The sequence below is a fragment of the Lutjanus erythropterus genome, chromosome 13 (genome assembly GCF_056507025.1).
Source record: "Lutjanus erythropterus isolate fLutEry1 chromosome 13, fLutEry1.hap2, whole genome shotgun sequence".
In the NCBI taxonomy this organism is placed as follows: Eukaryota; Metazoa; Chordata; class Actinopteri; order Lutjaniformes; family Lutjanidae; genus Lutjanus; species Lutjanus erythropterus.
Genome location: NC_139329.1, coordinates 5,598,039 through 5,618,646, shown reverse-complemented (window position 1 = coordinate 5,618,646; position 20,608 = coordinate 5,598,039). Strand labels below are relative to the sequence as shown.

The 20,608-nt window shown below is 39.0% G+C and overlaps 1 protein-coding gene across 1 annotated transcript in view; it reads right to left on the bottom strand.

Moving 5' to 3' along the window:
• LOC146316065 (N-terminal EF-hand calcium-binding protein 2-like) overlaps window positions 1-20,608 on the bottom strand; it is a 178,460-nt gene that overhangs the window by 65,230 nt on the left and 92,622 nt on the right. The window contains exon 8 of the mRNA XM_084734620.1: window positions 6,585-6,664. Coding sequence (XP_084590746.1) covers window positions 6,585-6,664 — 80 coding nt within the window. The remainder of the gene's footprint in view (window positions 1-6,584; window positions 6,665-20,608) is intronic.

The following is a 20,608-nucleotide window of genomic DNA, read 5'->3' as shown; positions in this document are numbered from 1 at the left end:
TTTTAGCACCACAGGCTGAGTGTCATTTAGTTCTGTTATATTGACTGTGGAAGTCAGCAAAACAATCTAGATGGATAAAAGCACTACAGGTAAGAGGAAAAATATGTATTTTTGATTTTGGGGTAAACTGTCCCTTTAAGGACACCAGCACTGCAACACTAGCAGGCTGTGGTCCGATTTTGATCAGCTGTATCTAAGCCGATATACCAATCATTTACAATACCTGCAGACTGACCCCAATATGGAACTTCAGGGCTGCATAGGAACATCAACAACAAATCCCTATAAGATCTGGAAGCATAGGTAAAGTTCATCAGACAGCATTTCATTCTTTGCTGTCAAACAGAGTAGAAAGTGGTATGACTTCGTTTGTCAGTATTCAGGCTCAGCATCACCTGCACCAGATGTGCAGCTACCACCTAAGGCCATCATCCTCAAACCAACTTCTCCAGGTGAGCAACTCGCTTTCTTGGCTGCACGCAGAGAGCAATACATGATGATATTTTGCAACCAAAAAAACAAACAAACCTCTGGGGGAGCGTGGAGGAACACCGTGGGGGAATGTGAAAGTGAAACAGAGCAATAAGAGGCAACAAGAATTTGCCACTCTGAGGGTTCGCAGGTAACAGGATTTCCAGTGTGTTATCACAGAGCAGTGGTGCCAACGCAGGGCACTATTTTCATCTCGCCAGGCACCACATCACTCAGTGTGTTGCTGGCTTATTATTCATTCAGTAAACAATTCATGATTCACTGTGACGCACTGTGATAATATCATCTCCTCTTCCAGACTCCTGCACAGTCTTAATACTGAGATCCATGCAGGTAATACCAGGCCAAACAGAGAGACAAAGACAAAGACACTCTCAATACGCCTCCTCAAAGCCATCTTTGCTTTGATATGATTACTGCAGAATACTGTCTGCTTGTCTGAAAATGTAATCCGGCAGAAAATGTCTATTCATCCGCTTTTCTTTAGCTCTGATTATTCTGAAAACACGCTTTTCAACATAAAAGTTTGGTGACCTATTTTTTTTTTTTCAATGCACGGTGTTCTTTTGCCATTCTTTGTTGTCATTATGAGAGTAATTTTCTTTTCATAAAGAACATCTTTTATCAATCTGGAAAATCAACATGCAGCAACCTTTCAAGATAAAAGTAGGGCAGTTTAATGTATTTGAAATATGTTGTGCTACATTGCCTTCTTGGATGGCTATTAAGTGTGGAAAAAGATTTTAAAAAATCTGAATTTCAGACTGAAATGTTCATTTCATGTTCATTGATTAAAGGAATAGTTAAACATTTTGTGAAACACTGTTACTCACCTTGGCTTTAAATAAAGATATATCAGGTATGGAAATAAACCGCAAATGAGACCAAACTTTTTGATGGATGTCAGTTTTTGAGCCACACCAAAGCCCAAAGCGTGTTCTACATCTGACTATGCAAGCCTTGTTTTTAGCCTAGCAGTTGTTGATGTACCTGCTGTTTAAGATTAGCGAGCGGTCAGCAGTCTGGATAAAACAGAACAGTCAATAAAACAAGTTCTGCAAAAATTGGCCATAACTGCCACCAAGAGAGGTCCTACATGTGCAAATAAATATGAGGCTGATGAATCCAGTAGTAACCTATATGAGATTAGCTGCAGACAGAACATTTACACACACACACACACACACACACAGATAATAAATCATTCCTAAGGAGTTTTCACTTGTGTCGGAACAGGTAACAATCAGAGGTGACTGAGTTCGGTCAGCTGTGAGAAGATGGGCCTTTGTGCTACAGTCACTGTAAACAGGTCAGACTCAGCGCAGCGTAATGGGCTCTCAGGAGGGCTTCAGGGTCACGGGTGACAATTGAACAATTCTCTAGCTGAAGGCATTTCAATCATTTCTTCTAATGTGAAGGTCACTCGACCGAGTGAAACAATTCTACTTAAACCTGGGCAATTTGTTACAGGTCTATCAAATTAGCATCTAGGCTCAAGGGCTAAAGGTTTCTAAACAGGGAGCACGGTTGGAGAGGTCTATTCACATCAGAGATGGCAAAAGGACACATATCCGTTACTCAAGTAGAAGTACAGATACTTGTGTAAAAAAACCCTCTGGTAAAAGGTTCTTTATGCTTGAGTCTCCCTCTCTTGCCTGATTCATCATTACATCTTTTATGATGTTTTTGTCTTGTTACATCTTTTTGTCTCCTTATGTCTTGATATGTCGTTTATGTCTCTGTACATTTTTGTTTCATCATTTACATCTTGTTACGCTGTTTAATTCTTTAATGCTGTTCTGGTCTTGTTACATAGTTTTGTCTTAATACATCATTGTGTCATTTCTGTCTTGTTAAGTCTTTTATGTTGTTTTTGTCTTGTTGCAGTGTTTTTGTCACATCATGCCTCGTATTGTCCTGTTTCTGTCTTGTTCTGTCTTTCACATCTTTTTCATTTTGTTACATCTTGTTACCTTGTCTTTTGTCTTGTTACAGTTTTTAATCTTGTAACATGTTATTATGTCTTTTTATTTTGTTTCTGTCTTGTTATGTCTTTTACAGTGTTTTTGTCTTAAGTAATTTCCTTCTTGTTATGTTTACATTGTTTTCGTCTCATTGTATCTGTTGTGTGTGATATTCATTGATGGATACACAAGTTTTCTAGGTGTTTGGTCTTAATGTTGGGAAGGTGATGCACAATGATGCAAATTAAAAACAATCAATAATTCCCCTTAAATGCATTAAAACCAAAGTAACAAAGCTGTTTTGAAAATGCAAAGTGTAGAAGGTAAAAATATGTGTAAAATGTAGGGAGTAAATGTAAAAAGTAAAAAATAAATCATCAAAAACAGTACAGATACCTGAAAATCTACTTATAACTTTGTTACTTTCCATCTGTGGCTCATACAAAAATATTCTGCCATATAAAACCTGATCAAACATTCAGCCTCTCTATTTTCCTCATGTGATACCCCCCCGCCCTGCCCCGCCCTGGCCTGGCAGTATATTGTGTTAGTTATTCTTAGCTCTGCTCTGTAGAGCTGCTCTCCTCTCTCAGAGACAGCTGAGTCTGCTGGGGCTCTATTAGCCTCAACATGTTCACTGGACGAGACGCAGGCGATGCAGAGGAACGGAGAAGGAGGAGGAGGAGTTGAGGAAGAGGCGAGTAAGGGAGGCGTGTTAGATGTAAAGGTGGAGGGAGGGAGGGAGGGAGGAGGATGAAGAGGCATCTGGGACAAGAAAGCAGCTACAAAGAGGAAGTGTGAAATAAAAGGCACGTTGCAATAGTTTGGACACCAGGCATTTAATTGCCTCCTTTGTCTCTTCTGTCATCCACTCTCTCCTTCCCATCACTTGCAGCCTTATCTTATGCAGATCTAAAGCACAAGTTCAAAGTGCAAGACGTAATGGATTTAAGTTATTCAAGGAGCTTCCAAATCCACCATTGCTGTCTTGCGCCAGGGGCACAGGGGTATCCTGTCCTGTCCTGCCAGTTCACAGCCGGATACACCATCAGCTGTGCACAAGTGTCTTGATTAATTCATGGGTGAGTTTCAGCCCTGACGTGCAATTAATCATAAAGTTAACTCTTATCACCCTTAAAAAGCAGGTTCACCCATAGTGCAAGCATTGGCATAATGACAGTGGATATAGGAAGAAGAAACAGAAAAGAAAAGATTTTCAAGCGCGGAGAAAGATCTCCTGGTTCAAGATGTGAAAGCATGAGAGCGTGCAATATATGGAGACAGCTGGACATCTCCAAAGTAGGTTAAATACTTTATTTTATATTAACACCTGCAAAAATGAATACAATGCATGAAGCATAAATGTTGTTTAGATTTGTATGTAACTGTAAATGTTTTACGCTGAAGCACCTTGAAACTACGCTGCATTTTACAATTCAATATTCCTAGGAAGGAGCTGCTGGGTAGGAGCAGTGAAGAAGAGTGAGATGTGGGGGAGGGAGACGGTGCAGTCAAGAGGAGAGGCGAGCCGACCCAGACTGGCTGCGAATCTGTACCTCGATCCTTCTGAACACCCAACTGAGCCGGACTCAGGTGCAGCTTCGTGGCCACCTGTTTTGCATCTCCTTCTCCTTTTTCTCCTCATCTCCTCCCCCCTTCTGTCTTCCTCCACTACTGTGGGTGGAGGAAACAAGTGTTTCTTTTTTAAATTTGATAACCTGTGCACAAAATTATGTGCGGGTATACAGCCAACATCAGGCTCTGATGGAAGCACACAGACCTTTTTCCCCCCAGGTCTGGACACTCTCATGAACAAATATAATGTCTTGTTCCTTTTCTATGTTATAGATCATAATTGTTTAATCATTGTTTTTCTGGATCTCAGTGAACAGGCTGACTGATCTGTTAAAGACAATCTGACAGTTGTAATCCCATCCTACGCACAGGTCTGCTGAGATTTATTAGGCTTTATAATTATAATAATAATTACTTATTCCTTATTAGTGAGATTATTTTTTAGACACGCTCACACTGTTTAACATAAATGAAGGTGTTTTGTGATTGTGGAGATGTGTGTGTGTGCTTTGGCCAAATGTTCCAGTTGCCATCTTGCGCAGACGGACCCAATATGCCACAGATTTTGTGTTTCGACCAGGTTTTAGCCGGCCTGAGGCACAAGTGGTCTTGACTCCAATGCTCCGTGCACTAGATACCAAACGCGCCTGTCCTTGCCCTTTATTTTGCCTTCATTTTCCGACCTCTCGCCCATGGCCACACAGACTAGGCACAAGTTCATTTGCTATCTTGCAGACGTGGCAAAACTGACAACTGTGCCGGTGTAAGACTGGGCCTCTACTGTTAATTAACTCTTATCCACCCCCCTCCTTCATCTCCTCATTAACCCCCTGCCTTTTCTTTCTCATCTATTCTTCCTCTGTCCTCTGCAGACCTTCAGCTTCGATATCCCACCTTGGCATTGTCTAATTTAACCAATAAAACATCTCCAACTTACAAATTCTCCACACACTGACAACTGGGTAAAAAAAAAAGGTTAAGTGTGGGGACAAGATCACCGGCTTGTCCTGTCTGTAGTGGATAGAGGAGTTCTTGCAGTCTAAAGGATGAGTACAGCTAAAAATTAAAAAAAAAGAAACTAACAGAGTTCAGAGACCATCAGTTTGTCTGCTTTTTATCATAACATAATGTCATTTGTTCTCTAACACTGAATCCTTTTTACACAAATTGAGCCTTCAGTTATTTTCTTCAGGGTTTATTTCTTTACAATATGACAATAAAAATAAGTTTATATACATTTGATCTACTTTGATCAGGTGTGGAAGGCCTCTATGAAAAATTATATTTATATCATAAGTTTGATCAAATCAAATGATAGAGCAGGATTTAATATTAACTCTGACCCAATGGCCTGTGGCCACACAAGTTACTCTGTGACCACCAAATATTATGTATTGCCAATGTTTTATTCCCATACTGTGAACCTTCACCCCCCCATTGTAGTTCTAGAAACATCCCAACAGAGCTGTGCAATGAATCAAAATATTGATGGAAACACTATGTTTGTCCAGATGTTTGTTTGGTACAGACCTCAAAAAATGTCACATCATTATTATCAACTTTTTTTTCAGATAGAGAGAAAATTGTGAATTGTGTAAAGATTGTGTCAAATGATCATTCCCACTAATTGTGAATCATATTGCAATGTCTGCCACGTCGTGCAGCCCTACACCCTGATTCCCTCATGCCTTTTGAATATTCTATAAAACTTTTTTTTACTTGTCGCTGACTAGCTACCAATATGTTGTGGCTAATGTAGTAATAGCTTACTAAGCCTACTTAGAAAATGTTCCTCACAGAAGAACCAGAAACAAAAAGGTGGATTATGAAGCAATTAAATGGCAACAGAAATCTAGGAGTGAATGGAAGCATGACTTTAAGTGTTTACAATACGTCACATCTCAGTAGCATTAAATTGCATTTTTATTTAGTTTATATTTGGGCAAATGTATTTTTTGCCACCAAATGTGGGGTCTGACTGCCTGCAGAGTCCTAGAAAAAGAGAAATGTACAAAATGTCTGTGATGAAGTTTCATAAGTCACACTACGGGGGATGTTGGAACAACAATTTGGTCTCTGAAGGTAAACTATTCTGATGATTAATATCTTTAAACACTTCTGCATACAAATGCACTTTACTTCTCGTTGTCTCCATGGACTGTTTACCTGCATGCAACCAAAGCCTGTTCAAAAGTCACTGGTCAAGTCCACACAGACTACAAATGGAAACCAGAACCCTTCAGATACCAAAATCTTGTCCCTTGCCTATAGATTCTGCATTCATATGCAGATATGCGTTTATAGAGATTGCTTACAGGAAACATATTGAGTGCTGCCAGCTTTATCCTTTAAGACTTGAGCTTTGATTAAAGTTGGGATTAGACATGTAGTGGTTGTGGGCAGGTTAAGCCTCCAGAGAATCAATGAAAAGCAGTGCAATATCTTCCTAAATGACCAAAAGAAGTTTATATGTGCACCTCTGTGTGTGTGTGTGTGTGTGTGTGTGCGCGCGCGCGTGTATGTGTGTGTGTGTGTGTGTGCGTGTGTCCTTACCTTATTCTCCAGTCGTCCGATTAGTTCAGCCAAGCGGTTGATCTGAGCCTCCAGACCTTCTTTCCTCACCTCTACTGTACCTGCAACACACACACACACACACACACACACACACACACACACAGTTGAATGCACTGAATAAATGACAGTGGATACACAATCATTTGCATTGCCTCGTTTCTCCTGTTTCCTTTGAATTTAACTGGACGTCGTGTTTTTGCTTCAGAACATTTCTTAAACTGTGACATGATGTCAGTCGAATCTATTATGTGATCCTGAAAAAGGCTGCAGCCTTTTGGACGAGTTGTGGATGGTGTAACTTATCTATGGTGGTAAGCAGAGTACAAAAACAGCTACACTGAGCAGGCGCTGCACTGCACATGTAGAATTATAACACATGATAGTTCACTATCTCTGCTCTTTGTGCCTCATCTTCCTCTCTTTTCATTTCCACTGTTTCATCATGAATATTTCATGTAAAGCAGGACTTCCAAAGAGGCTGATAAATAGGCAATTATATCTGTTTATCGGAAGCAACTTGGTCTGTTCAAAGACAGTAAAGCAATGGACAGTTGGGAAGCCAGCTCCTTTGAGGTGCTCTCTTTAATTGGCTCTTATTCCAGTGTGAATTTTCAGTATCCAACAACACTGGGCTCTTCTTAATTAGCTTTGGTCTGAAAGCAATATTTTACTTAGGCAGAAAAATGCTTACTTTTTAGTAAGAAAGATCTCTGATGGGGTGGAAGAGTGAGTGTCATTTGCATTGATGCTTTTTAACATCTCATTATCAAAAACTGCAAAATATAATGGAGCGACACGACCCTGCCTCATGTATATGTATTCAGAGATAGAAATTTAATCAGGACAGAATCAGGCCCTGTTTGCAACATTTTTAATTGGCGGGACAGATTAATGCTTCTTGTAGAATTTAAGAACGCTGCAAAAATTTAAATATGATGAAGCACAATAGTTTCTGTCAAAAAAACACACAAAAAAAATGATGATCACCAACTAAAACTCACATGATAGGGCTTGATTGTGTGTTCGTGAACATTTCTCAAAAATAAACTGGGTGCCTCTTGTCATGAAGACCTTTTGACTGATACTCCTCTGCATGTATTTGTTTTTTGTTTCACTTTAATAAAGTAAATCCTATTCCAGCTGCAGTTCTAAACCAGTGCCTTGGTCAGGGATACCGTCTGCCATACATATTTTTTTGTTTGCAGTGTATCACTTCTTGTCTGCTATGTGATGCTCTCATTTATTTGTGGCAATTGAGATGAGTTTTTCATACTCACGATTAAAGTACAATTACACTCCGGTGCATTTTTGCATTTTTATGACATTGCTGTAGAGTCATTCCCTGACAGTGTTGATTATTGAGGCAAATTGTGTTTTGTGATTTTGGGGTGATGTTGTTTAAATAAAATTTGACTTGACTCGAGTGTGCGCCATGCTGCACTGACACTGTGAGGGTTGTTGACAGGGTTGTTGTCAAGCATGTTTGGAAAAGGGCAAGTACTTTAAAAAAAAAATGCTTTCCAGGTGATCAGATGAGCCATCTTTCTATCACGTCTAACATGCGCTAACTTCAACCAATCAGACCAAAGTCTCACCCAGGCAGGTCAGGAGCGAAAACACATTTTCCATGGAGAAAAGCCTTCTGCGTCTTTCTTTGCTCAATTTAAGTGAAGAAATACTCTCCAGTTCTGATATAACCATGCCGTCACACCTAAAACCATGCCCATAGCTGTCAGTAGTCTCTTCTAGGACACTGATTGGCTGCACCACTTCTGGCACGATGGATTCTCACATGATCTCTTGCGTGAATTGTGTGAATCCAGCTGCCTCGCAAAGTAACAAACCTCTGCGCTCATACTATGATAGCTTGCTGTGATAAACCCAGCTCACTGCACTGACACTGTTTTGTAGCCTTTGATTACTTTTTTAATTGAAATGTCACTCTCTGTGTTAAAACCTCTGCTATGTAGAACTCCACATCCTTCAATCATTACTGGCTGTTAATATGGTAATTATAGGTTATAGTTATTAATTTAATTATTGATCCAAGCCACCCAAGGAGGATTTAATGAAAATTAAATCCCATATTGATTATTATTTATAGCTGAAATGAATAAAATGGTGCCCCAGAGTGAGGCCCGACAATGTATGACTATATATTAAGTCCCATAGAAAAATATGGTTTCTCTGTTGCCCCATGTGATCCTCTCTCCTCCCTCAGTTCGCCCTTCTCCTCCCTCCTTCTTTCTTCTTCCTCCCTGGTCTCCCCCTCTCTCTCCTGAGCTGCTGTCCTCTTTTCATTCCCTGATGGCCCCCTCACAGCTAATTGGAGAGCTGGCTGCCCACTCTTCATTAAAAGCTTTAACAGACAGTCAATTAGGAGCCACCTCCCTCCACCCCAAACACACACACACACACACACACACACACACACACACACGCACACACTTATCCACTAAACCATAGTCTGTAACCATGGAGATAAAAGCCCAGTGGTCATTTCGATGGACTTAGAAAATAAGTGTCCCAGTCAATTATAGAAGTGTGTGAAGAATTACAGCCTTTGAATGTAGCAGCACGGTGAGGGCGGCAGGGGGGCCTCTGTTGACTTTCTCCTCAATTAAACCTCATCTGAGATGTTCCACATTTAACTTTCATATCTGTGTCAGCCAGTATTTAAATTTCTTGACGTGAATCATGAAAACTTCACACCATCAAATTAAGGGACTGAGAAGTTCACAAATGTTTGTTGTCTTTTCTGCTTCTGTTCTTTTTATTGTTATTGGATATAATTTATAACAGCACCTAGTTTTGGACCTGAGTGAAGAGGCAGCCCAGTAATTCCAGAACCTATGGTCATAAATATCACGATTTACTGCCAGAGTTTATTGCCAAAGCTGGAAGTTGTATGCTGCATGTCAAAGAGTAAAGGGTGCAGACATCACATGGGTGTATCGGTGCTTTGACACCAGATTACATTTCTGGAAGATCATCTCTTTATCCAGAGCAAAATATTTTATTTTGCTGTTAGGAGCTGCCAGACAGCGAGAGATTTGGATACAAAATATTAAAGCTGAGTTGGAACCAGTTGAAATACACAAAATAGAGTAGCGAGCCAACATTTGCTGTATGCGGGTTAACAAGCTGAGGGCCTTTTCTCCACCCTCCTCACACTGGCTGACTCATCCGCTCGCTCCCACTCAAAGACTACTGTCATGGATAAATCTTTCATCCCAGTGGTAGAATTGATATTTCTTGCTGATAGTACAATGAAATCAACAGTATTTACACTTAGTACAGTGCAAAAGAAGCAGGACGATCAGCTTGTTACTAGCCGTGACAGCCTGTGCATGGTGTTGTTCTCACTGTCCCACAAAAGTGGTCTTGAGTACTTGGCCAGGTGTTTACACTGATCAGCTGCAACATTAAAACCACCTGTCTGAAAGCTCTTTCAGACACAATGCCATTTGAGCTGCGCTCGCCACTGCACACACTGCTTTGCTTGATGCACACCGACACGCCGCCAGAATGGGTTTCAGAGCGCAGTGGCACCAGTGGGCATTAATGACCCTGTCACAGGTTCACCAGTTGTACCTCCTTGGACCACTTTTTGGTACGTACTAACCACTGAATACAGTTGCTCAGATCCTGCTACTAATACATACGTTGAAGTACTCATTTAATAATCTAGAAACACCTACTGAGTACTCATGGGTTGGAGTGTCAGCATGTTGATGGGCCTTCCGGCTGGCGCGATCCCATCACGAGATGGTCACTCATTGTTTATGACAGCAGATACACAAATGGGAAAATTCACATTTTTAACAACAAACAGTGTGCAATGTATCATTTCTTACTGGGATTAATTATAAGCTACTGTTTTTCAAACTTTTACAAACATCTGTCTCAGCAGACTGGAGAACATATGGCAGCTCCATTCTCTTCTCCATCACAGTCAGATAGTGGCAAGTGCAGCTGGGCATGCACACATAAATGCATACAGTACACATGTGAAGAAGGCATACTAAATTTTTCATATATGTCAAGCCTTGGCTTTCTTTACATGGTGAAGTGGTGTGCATGGGGCTACGGAAAACGCAATACTCATTTAAAGATTTTGGAAGGTGGTGTCTTTATTTTTTAGGCTTTCTACGATAAACCAAGAACTTATGCTTAAACTAACAAAAGTGGTAGTTTACTGAAACATTACATTTCCTCAGACTCATTAGTTAGCCCTCATCCTTTTCTATTGTATCGTTAAAAGTGAAAAGTATATTTATCTAAGTAATTATACTAGACCAGGTTAGGGTTAAAAATGTCGTTCGTCTACGTGGATCACCAACTGGTGGGTCAGTCGTCTATAACCTCAGTCTTTTGGCATCATCTAATCTATGAAATCATCAAGGGAATATTTAAGACTGCTTTTACAGCAATATATATAAGCCAGAGGCAATGTTTTCAACCAGCTTATGAAGATAACATTAGCTTAATTAGCTTGCTACAGCTGTCATTTCAGCTGGCAAAAGTGGCAGACACCATCTGTCCGTTTCAGTGGTGAAATTGCCATCATTATCAAGTTATTGTAAAATGCATCTCTGCCATGCAAGAGTGCAAATCTTGACAGGTGTGGTAACAGTAGACATAAAAAATGAATCATAATATGAACAACGTCACACAATTTAGATCCATGTTTTCCTCAAGTGGGTCGTTATCTACTCACCCTAATGCTGATTGAAGGTCGGGTTTAGTGTTGTGTCACAGGAAAACAGTGTTGAAGAATCTCCCAAACAACTGAAGTGAATGGTGACCAGTTTCAACATGCCAAGTTGACTTGAAAGACATAATTTACAAAATGTTTTTAGCCTAAATCTTCACTTAGCCAGTAGCTCACATGTGGGTGCACACTGTCTGATCTGTGAACAGCATGTCAGGGTTTTAGGAGACTTGGATTACACCAGACAAGCAGTATGGAGGTATTTTATGGGTCTTTTTTGCTTGTTTTTTAGGCTTTTAGGTGGGAAAACTTGGATTGTTTGGGAGATTCTGCAACACTGTTTTCCTTTGAAACTCCAGCAATGTTTTGTGGATTAAAAAAGTAAACCTGACCTTCAGCTGGCATGAGGATGAATAGATGATGACTTAATTTTAATTAAACTATCCCTTCAAATATGAAAGAAAAAAAACTTAAAACTGCCCAGAACATCAGTGGTACCCATCTACCAAGAATCAGAGGTGCCTACATAGAACTCAAACACATCTGATTTTTTTTTTTTTTTTTTCTCGCACATTTATAGTACATAATATTGGGATATATTTTTTTGTTTTATGGAGTAGAATAAAGTGGACTACATGCACACACTCTTTCCTCTGTGTCTGTGGGTGCACTCATGCCTGAGAAAACACTGAACAATAAACTGCAGTTCATTTTCAATTAAAACTCCTCAGCAAAGTGACAGATGCACTTAGAGGAGATCTGCACTGAGGCGGTGAACACAGCAACAATATAGCGTTTGCTGCTCGACTTAAAGGTGGTGGTGGATATTTTTAGCTTCCTTATTCTTATTCCCCCTATTGCTCTTGTGCTCGCTCTTTGTTTCCTTCCCCGGTCATCTCCCACTCACTGCATTGTCTTTTTCTGCTCTTCTCTGTCTGTGTTTCTGCAGAGACTAATATCAGTTCACAGTGAAAACACTCACACTCCTTTCTTTATGCTATAATGACATGAAAAGGGGAGATAAAACATATGTGTGCATACATTGTAGCCATAAGTTGCAGAGAACAATAAGAGAGGAGGAAAATGAAGCTCTGACTCAGGAGAGGAGGAGTAAATCATATATATTGGAAGAAGGCTGGGCAGAAGGACAGGCAAAGGGGGAGAAAGAGGATTTGGGAGTCATTAATCAATCGACTTGTCCTGACTCAAGACAAAGCGCAGCTGACATCAAGGTCCTCAGCTGTCAGAGCTGCTTTACAGCCTACAGTATAGAAGAGGGGAGGAGGAGGGGGAGAAGAACTGAGAGACGAGAGAAAGGGAAAGCATGAGGCTGGTTTAAAGACTGTGAGAGTGACAACAAGCACAAGCATCTCCAGCTTTGTTTTGTGTTAGAATCATTAAGTATAAAAGTAAAAAATATTTTTTACATCACCAGCAGGTAAATCTGTGCTCAACTACAAGCACTGTTACCTTACATAAAAGCACAAAGTATTCTTCTCAGAAACTATGTAGAGTATTAGTTACTTTTTAGCCAATGATGTTTAATACATTAGCTGTTCTGTTCTGCTCAGTCGTCACAGTCATGTCTACAAACTAAGGCTGCAAATTTTGTGTAATTTCTGTAACTTATAGTTGAAAATACAAACAATCAAGTCATTATTAATAATTTATAGCTTCTAACATATAAAACACTTGTTTTTTTTTTTGTTTTTTTTTTGTCATTTTAAGTTTCCTTTATCAATAAATGTGTCAGAAAAACAATCTCAAATGAGGTACAATTACTGCCATTTCTAGACTATTGATTAAATATCGATTAACACATTTTTAATTGGTGAAATTCTTCACTGTGATTAATTGATTGATTGATACTTAACATCCTTACTCCAAACCTGTGCCTGCTGCAGCATTTTGGAGTCCTGGTTTTCATTGGCTCGTTTGTGATCAGATCACCTGATTGGCTACAAAAATGCAGATGAAAGGTCTGGATATGAATTCAAATTGCACTCAGTACTCAATCATGATTTTTAAAAGTAACTAAGTAAATTATATAGTGTAACGTATACTTAAGTACAAGTAAACGCACAGACTTAGAAAATCTACTAAACTGAACAAAAATATTTCCTGTTATCGTGACTGCTAACATTAGTGCTAATATTTTGTTTTAACTCACCCCCCATTTCACTTTCAAACTGTTTATAATACATGACCAGGCAATGCACTGTTCATGTTACTGTAAGTCAGTTTTTGGGGACTTGTGAGTACTTATTTCAATCTGTAATTTTACTCATACTTAAGTATGCGTTACACCATGTGATCGATTTGTTACTTTTACAATCGTAACTCATCGCTAGTGTTTCAGTACCAAAATCAGTATTGGAAAAGGCCTCTGATACTACCTACAATGCTTGTATCAATGTTAGTATGTGAGGCTGCACACTGATCCAATACCACATAATCTATTAGCCCCAAAACTGGAACATGCTACCTATCAGCAGCATTGCCTTTTTTCCCCAGGATGGTGAAGTCGTGTTCTGTGTATTACATATTTGTTTATGTTTTCAAAGGGTTTAACTGGAGCCAAGGGCAACAACAATGACAGCAAATTACCCCCAAATTACCCCCAAAAGTCATAGTTAATTATGTGATAATTAGCAAGTGCCATTTTCATGTAATGCGTGGTAATTACCATGTAACACATTTGAAATTTCTTAGAACTTACCCACAAATTTCATGGTAGGTATATGGTAATTCGCAAGCGTCATTTTCATGCAAGTAGGCAGTAATTACCATTTCATGTATTTGAAGTTTCTTTGAAATTAAAAATTTTAAAAATTAAAAATTTCCCCAATTTTCATGGTAAATATATGAGAATTAGCAAGTATCATAACAGAATTTTTTTCCGAAATTTGTAGGCAATTTGAAGGGAATTTGTGAGTAAATTCTACAAAATTTCAAATATGTTACTTGGTAATTACCACCTATTTACCTTGAAATTATGGGACCTGGAAATTGAAGTGTTACATTTAGCATTATAATGAGTGGGTTGAATGAACCTGCTGACCCTCTTCTCATGTCCATAATCTAAAGCCTACAGTTCAGTGAGTCCTGCAGTCAGGCTTACTGAAAAAATGACAAAACATTTTTTTTTTATCTGCTGCAGACATAACACAGACCACAGCAGTTTGATTCAGTCTTACTACATGTCTTCATAAGAACATGGAGACTGTACGATGGAAACACTCAGGTTCTTATTCCCAAATTAGCTGCAATCAAGCAGCGTTTTATCCTCCAACAACACCTCCTGTCCAGAGATTATGATGCTGAATAGCTGTTAATGTGATGACAACTTGTGCTGAAATCAAACCTAATGGCGGCCATTGTCTTGAGCTGCTGCATGCTAATGTTTAGTGAAATGAAGGCTAAAATAATATTGATGTGAATGAAAATGTAGTGCTTGTTTAGGTTAATGTTGAACTTGTCCATCACCATCTGTCTCATGCCATTATGCCCTGAAGCAAAGCGCTGAACGTCACGGGGACCCAGCGCTGTGGAGATGAACTTGGCAACTCTGAGGTTTCAGAGCGTCCATCAAGAGCTGAACAGACGACGCACAGCAGGTGACCAACTTGAACCAAAGCTCGCCCAAACCATTTAGCAGCAATTCTCCGTTAACTTAACAACATAATACATCTCCAAGCCTGTGTCTGCAGTATGTAGCTCAGTGGCCTTTTCTGACATGTTGTATGATCAAATACATCCCAGGATGCACTCCTCTGACAGCTGACAGATGTTTGGACTCTGACAGGAGAGGAACTGAAAATCCTGTCAGTTTGAGCCATCATCTGTGTATCAGTCATCCAACATGAATCTTTTTTTTTTTTCCTACTGAAACACTTCAAGAAGCTTTTCAGTTTTAATCTTTCAGCACTTTGTTGTCTGAAAACAGAAAAAAAGAGAACAAAAGAGCCGATGTGGTGCAAACAAGCAGCAATAATTACATTTTTATGCAGTGTACGCTTAAAAAAGGGTATGGAATGAAATGTAGATAACCTACAATAATTTCATCATAATGAGACCACGTCTAGTCGGCTTATTTTCAATGCTCAGCACAAACTGTGCTATCCTTGTTAAGGAAGATGCTTGTGTTGAAGCAGATGTATCACCTGTACACAGTATCTATAATTGGATTGCAGTATATTATGAGTCTTATGATACTGAAGCTCTTCCTGTCATGTGCTGTTATGGTAAAACTCTGAAACGCTGCATGCACTGAGATTGTTTTTGTATGAGATGATAGACGACTTATTTATTTTTTAAGAGACACAGAATTAAATATAATATGCACTTTGAACATGGCTTTGAACATTCACTTTCAATGAGCAGTAGAAGAAATAAAATGCAGGCAAAAACAGAGAGGAAAGAAGCCAAAATGTAGTAAGCTTTTGCTTTTAGTGCAGACTCTCTTCATTAATTAGGATGCTCTGCTGGTTTGCCACAGAGGCTTTCTTATCATAAAAAAGTACTTTACTTTTTTAATTTTTTATCTCAGATGATCTTAAGACCACAGAAATCACTGAGTAGATTTTTATTTTGGGTTTTATCAGTAAGTTTCTGCAGCGGTTTGGTTTGTGTTCAAGTTGTTTAGGTTCATTATGTAAATTTATTTAAATGCACAGTATGTGACTTTCGCCTCCAGTGGTCTCACATCAAAACAATAACAAAAGACATAGTTCCATGGAAGTTTTATTCATGTTACATTTAGTCACGCTGACTTCCTTCCTCACTTTCTGATGTATCATCTGGTGTTTCCATGTTTCCCCAGGTTATACTTTTGTAATAAAGTAGTAACAATTATAATTGTTATAAAACAGGCATAAGAATATTGGGACTTTTTTCTTTGCAATTTTCAGGGGTTCTAAACAAATAGAGAAGACCATCTACATTTAGTTGTCTGTGTAAGTAGGCTAAGATGTGTAAGATGAAGTATGTAGTGGTTTCAACTACAATTTGAATCAAAATAAAAAAAAAAAAACTGATACCACTCACATGTCTGTGTGTTCATATGAAGCTGAAGCTAAAACCAGCAACCACTTAGCTTAGCTTAGCACAAAAACTGGACACAGGGGAAACAGATAGCCTGAATCTGTCCAAAGGTTTCAAAATCTGCCTTCCAGGCACCTCTAAAACTCATTAAATGACATCACCCATGTTTTGAAGCTGTAAGTGTGGTGACTCTTACCATCACCATCTTGGTGGTGCCAGACTTGGTTAAACGGATAGTTTACCCCAAAATGAAAATTCAGTCATTATCTACTCACCCTAATGCCAACTGAAGGTCAGAGTTTTTTAGTCCACAGAACACTGCTGGAGTTTCACAGGAAAACAGCATTGTAGAATCTCCCAAACAGTGGAAGTGAATGGTGACCAGTATTCAAATATAAAAAACAGCAGAATAAAGTCGTAAAATGCCTCCACACTGCTCGTCTGGTGAAATCCAAGTCTCGTAAAGCCCTGGCATGTCAAGTTGACTAAATAAATGTTATATATGCTATGTTTTTAGCCTGAATCTTCAGATCCTTTGCTTGGACCCACGTTCACATACACATGCACACTGTGTGAACTAGGCGTGTGTGGCGCGACGGTGTGCAAATGTCATGTGGGAACTTCAGGAGACTCGGATTACACCAGACGAGCAGTATGGATATATTTCAGTTGTTTTTTAGGCTTGAAAACTGGTCACCATTCACTTACATTGGGAGATCCTGCAATGCTGTTTTCCCATGAAACTCCAGCAGTGTTTTGCAAACTAACAAAATAAACCCGACCCTCAATCAGCATGAGGATGAGCAGATAATGACTGACTCATTGACTTTTGATTGTTGGGTGAACTTTCCCTTTAACTCCCAGCTAATCCAAAAGTGGGCTAATTCTGCTGTTAAGTTGAGCATTTTTTTTGTGGGGAGGTTCAACTTGCTTTTGGAGCCAGTTTCAAGTGGCCATTTGAGTAGTTTTAGCAGTTTTTGGCACTTCGTGTTGTTTTCATTTTTCAGCCCTGGAGGCTGCTGCATGGTTTTATCTAATTCATTTTAATCTGTACAAAGACTGAACCATAAGGGTTACACTGCTGATTATGTGCTGGACTATTTCAAGACTCCAGGGAAGAAAATCCAAAGAGGGAACAACAGCCAACATTAATAAAAAATAATAAGATAATAGGATTTTTTAGTAACAATACTTTGAATTTATGTCATTATCCACATATGTTTTAACAGTAGACCTACAGTATAGTTAGTGCTTTTTACTTTGGATATCTACTGCTATAAACACTGTTTTAGTGCACACACTTATACAACAATTATGTCTACTGAAATTCTCTGACATTCTCTTTTCCTTGTGTTTACATTCTTGTGTTGCTGTTTGTCAATGAGAGCCGGCAGCATCAGGGCGGCACAAAATCAAATGCAAAAATAAAAGCCTCTTTTGTAATAGCACGGTGTGTATCATGTATGAGGATGTATTTTTAGAGACATAGGATAAACTGTCAAGGCTGTATGAGAACAAAGAGCCATCACTGCCATGCTCCTTCTACCCTGACAGCAATGTGTGTGTGTGTGTGTGTGTGTGTGTGTGTGTGTGTGTGTGTGTGTGTGTGTGTGTGTGTGTGTGTGTACGACATCCCAGTGAAACAGAAAGCTTTACAGAGGGAATCAAGGTAACTGTTAGAAACACTCTCCTCACTACACTGCATCAATGAGGCCATAAATCACTAAGTCCTGTCAAGGTAAACCAACTCTCGTAAACTTTATTGGTGTTTTATGATCAAATGGGTGCTAAAATACATCAAATGATGCGCAACTGGCCTTGGTACATATGATGTGTGTGTTCTCACAGTGAGGATTTCATCTTTATGTGGCTTGCTGTAGGAAACGCTGTGATTTTCTGTCATAGATTTAGTGTGGTGTGAGGGCCACACATCGAACACTTTGTTTATTAAAACACAGAAGATCAATCTCTGCTCTACTGATCACTCACCAAATCAATACTGGCTTTGACAACAACTCTATTGTTTCGCTCCACAACACTAAGAAGTCAAAAGTAATCACTCAAACATCAGCTGCTTCCTCTGATGTGATTTTTCAGACTTCCTAATTTGGGTTTGAAGGTATGTTCATGTGTGATGCAGAAGACGTCATTTGCTAAATTGTATAGCAGCTTCACTTTTTATTCACTAAATAATTCAAACTACATATGAATGCAAAATGTTTATCGTCATATGATTATATGTACAACACAAAAGAGGAGGAAACTGAAGCCATGGCACTTCACATGTAGCAAATCGAAGAGGTTACAGAAGCTAAATTATTGGGGGTCAAAATACAAAACAGTCTCTCTTGGGCAGCTCATATTACTGATCTTTCTAAAAGAGTGGTGAGTTTTTATCTGAAGACATTCTTAAGGTAATAAGTCATAGTCTAATCTACAGTCACATTAGTTATTGCAGTGCAGTGTGAGGTAATGCAGCTCGGAGAGATATGAGGAGACTGCAGATTACATTAAACAAGGCAGCTAGAATGGTTTGAAAAAGGAGTGAGTGAACGTCATGCTATGATGGGATGGCCCACAGTAGTAGAGCATGTGAGACAACAATCTATTGCATTAATTTTTAAAGATTCAAAAGTCGTTATTAGTGCGTGAAAAACATCAAGTCAACATAAGAATAAGAGATAAAAATCATTATGTATTACCAAAAATAAAAACTGAAATGGGAAGGCGGACTTTCATTTTCCGAACCGTTAAATTATGGAATTCATTACAATAATTCACTCAAGAGCGGTACGGCAGATGGATTGTTGATTGCAAGATTAGTATTTTAAATGTTATTATCATCACAATATTCTATTGTCAGTAGGTTTGTACAGTATTGGTATTTATGTGAATGAATATTTCATTCACATGAATATTTCATTTCATACACAGTCATTTGAATGAATGTGTGTGTATATATAGACATAAAAATGTGCTAATGTATTTTGGCTGTGTGTGTGTGTGTGTGTGTATCTATACATGTTGTTGTATAATTATGTTTAAAAGAGATCCAAATAAAAATCAAATCAAAGTCAGTCAATAACGACGGGCTCCAAGTTCGCTGCTAATGCAAACCGAACATTTCCTGTCACTGCAGCTTCACATTAAAAGCATTTACCTCAAGTTGGCTTTTATTATGAAGTTGTCACAGGAAATACAATGTGTTTGTTAGTGAGCTGAGTACTTTCTGCTATCATTCATCAAAGACGTGGTCATTTTCTGCATTTTATGCCAGCGCATCAGTTTGAAATATTGTAGGTAGTCAGGAGCGGCTACAGTGAGCAGTTAGATGAAGAGCTGCAGATCACAGGCTGCACACACCCAACTTCTAAAGTAACCAACTCTTTTAACTGCCCTGCTGTTCACAGACTCATGCTGTGTGCAGCATAAAATCAGATCACAGTTACTTACAGAGGGACTTCTCTACTAAAATGACAGTGGCTTGTTCTGCTGCCCCAAGTCAAATCAACCACGACTGAAATCTTCAAGACTGCTACTTTAAATGAGAGATATCATTGTAAATGTGTAAGATTTTGTAGAAAGTAATAGGGCTGAGGCGATTCGTCGATGTAATCAACATCAATCAACAGACTGGCTCTCTTCAGCTTCACAAACTGGACGTGACTTATCACAGCAGTACAGCTGACCTGTCCTCCTCCTGCAGCTGCAGCATTGCCCTGCTTACTTTCTGTCAGCACCCAAACACGGTATATGAGGATTATCAACACGTAGAACATGTTTCTGTTAGTAGAAGTCGCTTAAGATGTATTTTCTAGTTGGTTTCTTCATCACTGCCATGCTAAAAGTGATGTCTGCACTGCTGCTATGAACTTTACACCATGCTTCATAACAGTGTTATTCTGTCATTTTGTACTTTCTGTTCACTTCATCAGCCATGTATGAGTCAGAAATGGCTAAAACTAACATTTCAGACTACAATGCATTTCTGTCGGCAGAAAAACAACAAAAAGTATTTTTCTTTGGCTCACATTGATGCATAATAACACTGCCAGTGATCATCTTACCTGCATATGACTCCAGTGATGAAATAACTTCATGTCATAACCAGTTTACGTTTGAAGTCAAAATACTGATTGTCCAGTTCAGTGAAGGGTTGATTAGTTATTAAATTATTATGCATCAGAGCTCCTTTTGAATTTGAGGTCCAGTATTCTTCTGAAAAGGCATCTGACATTGAGTCTAT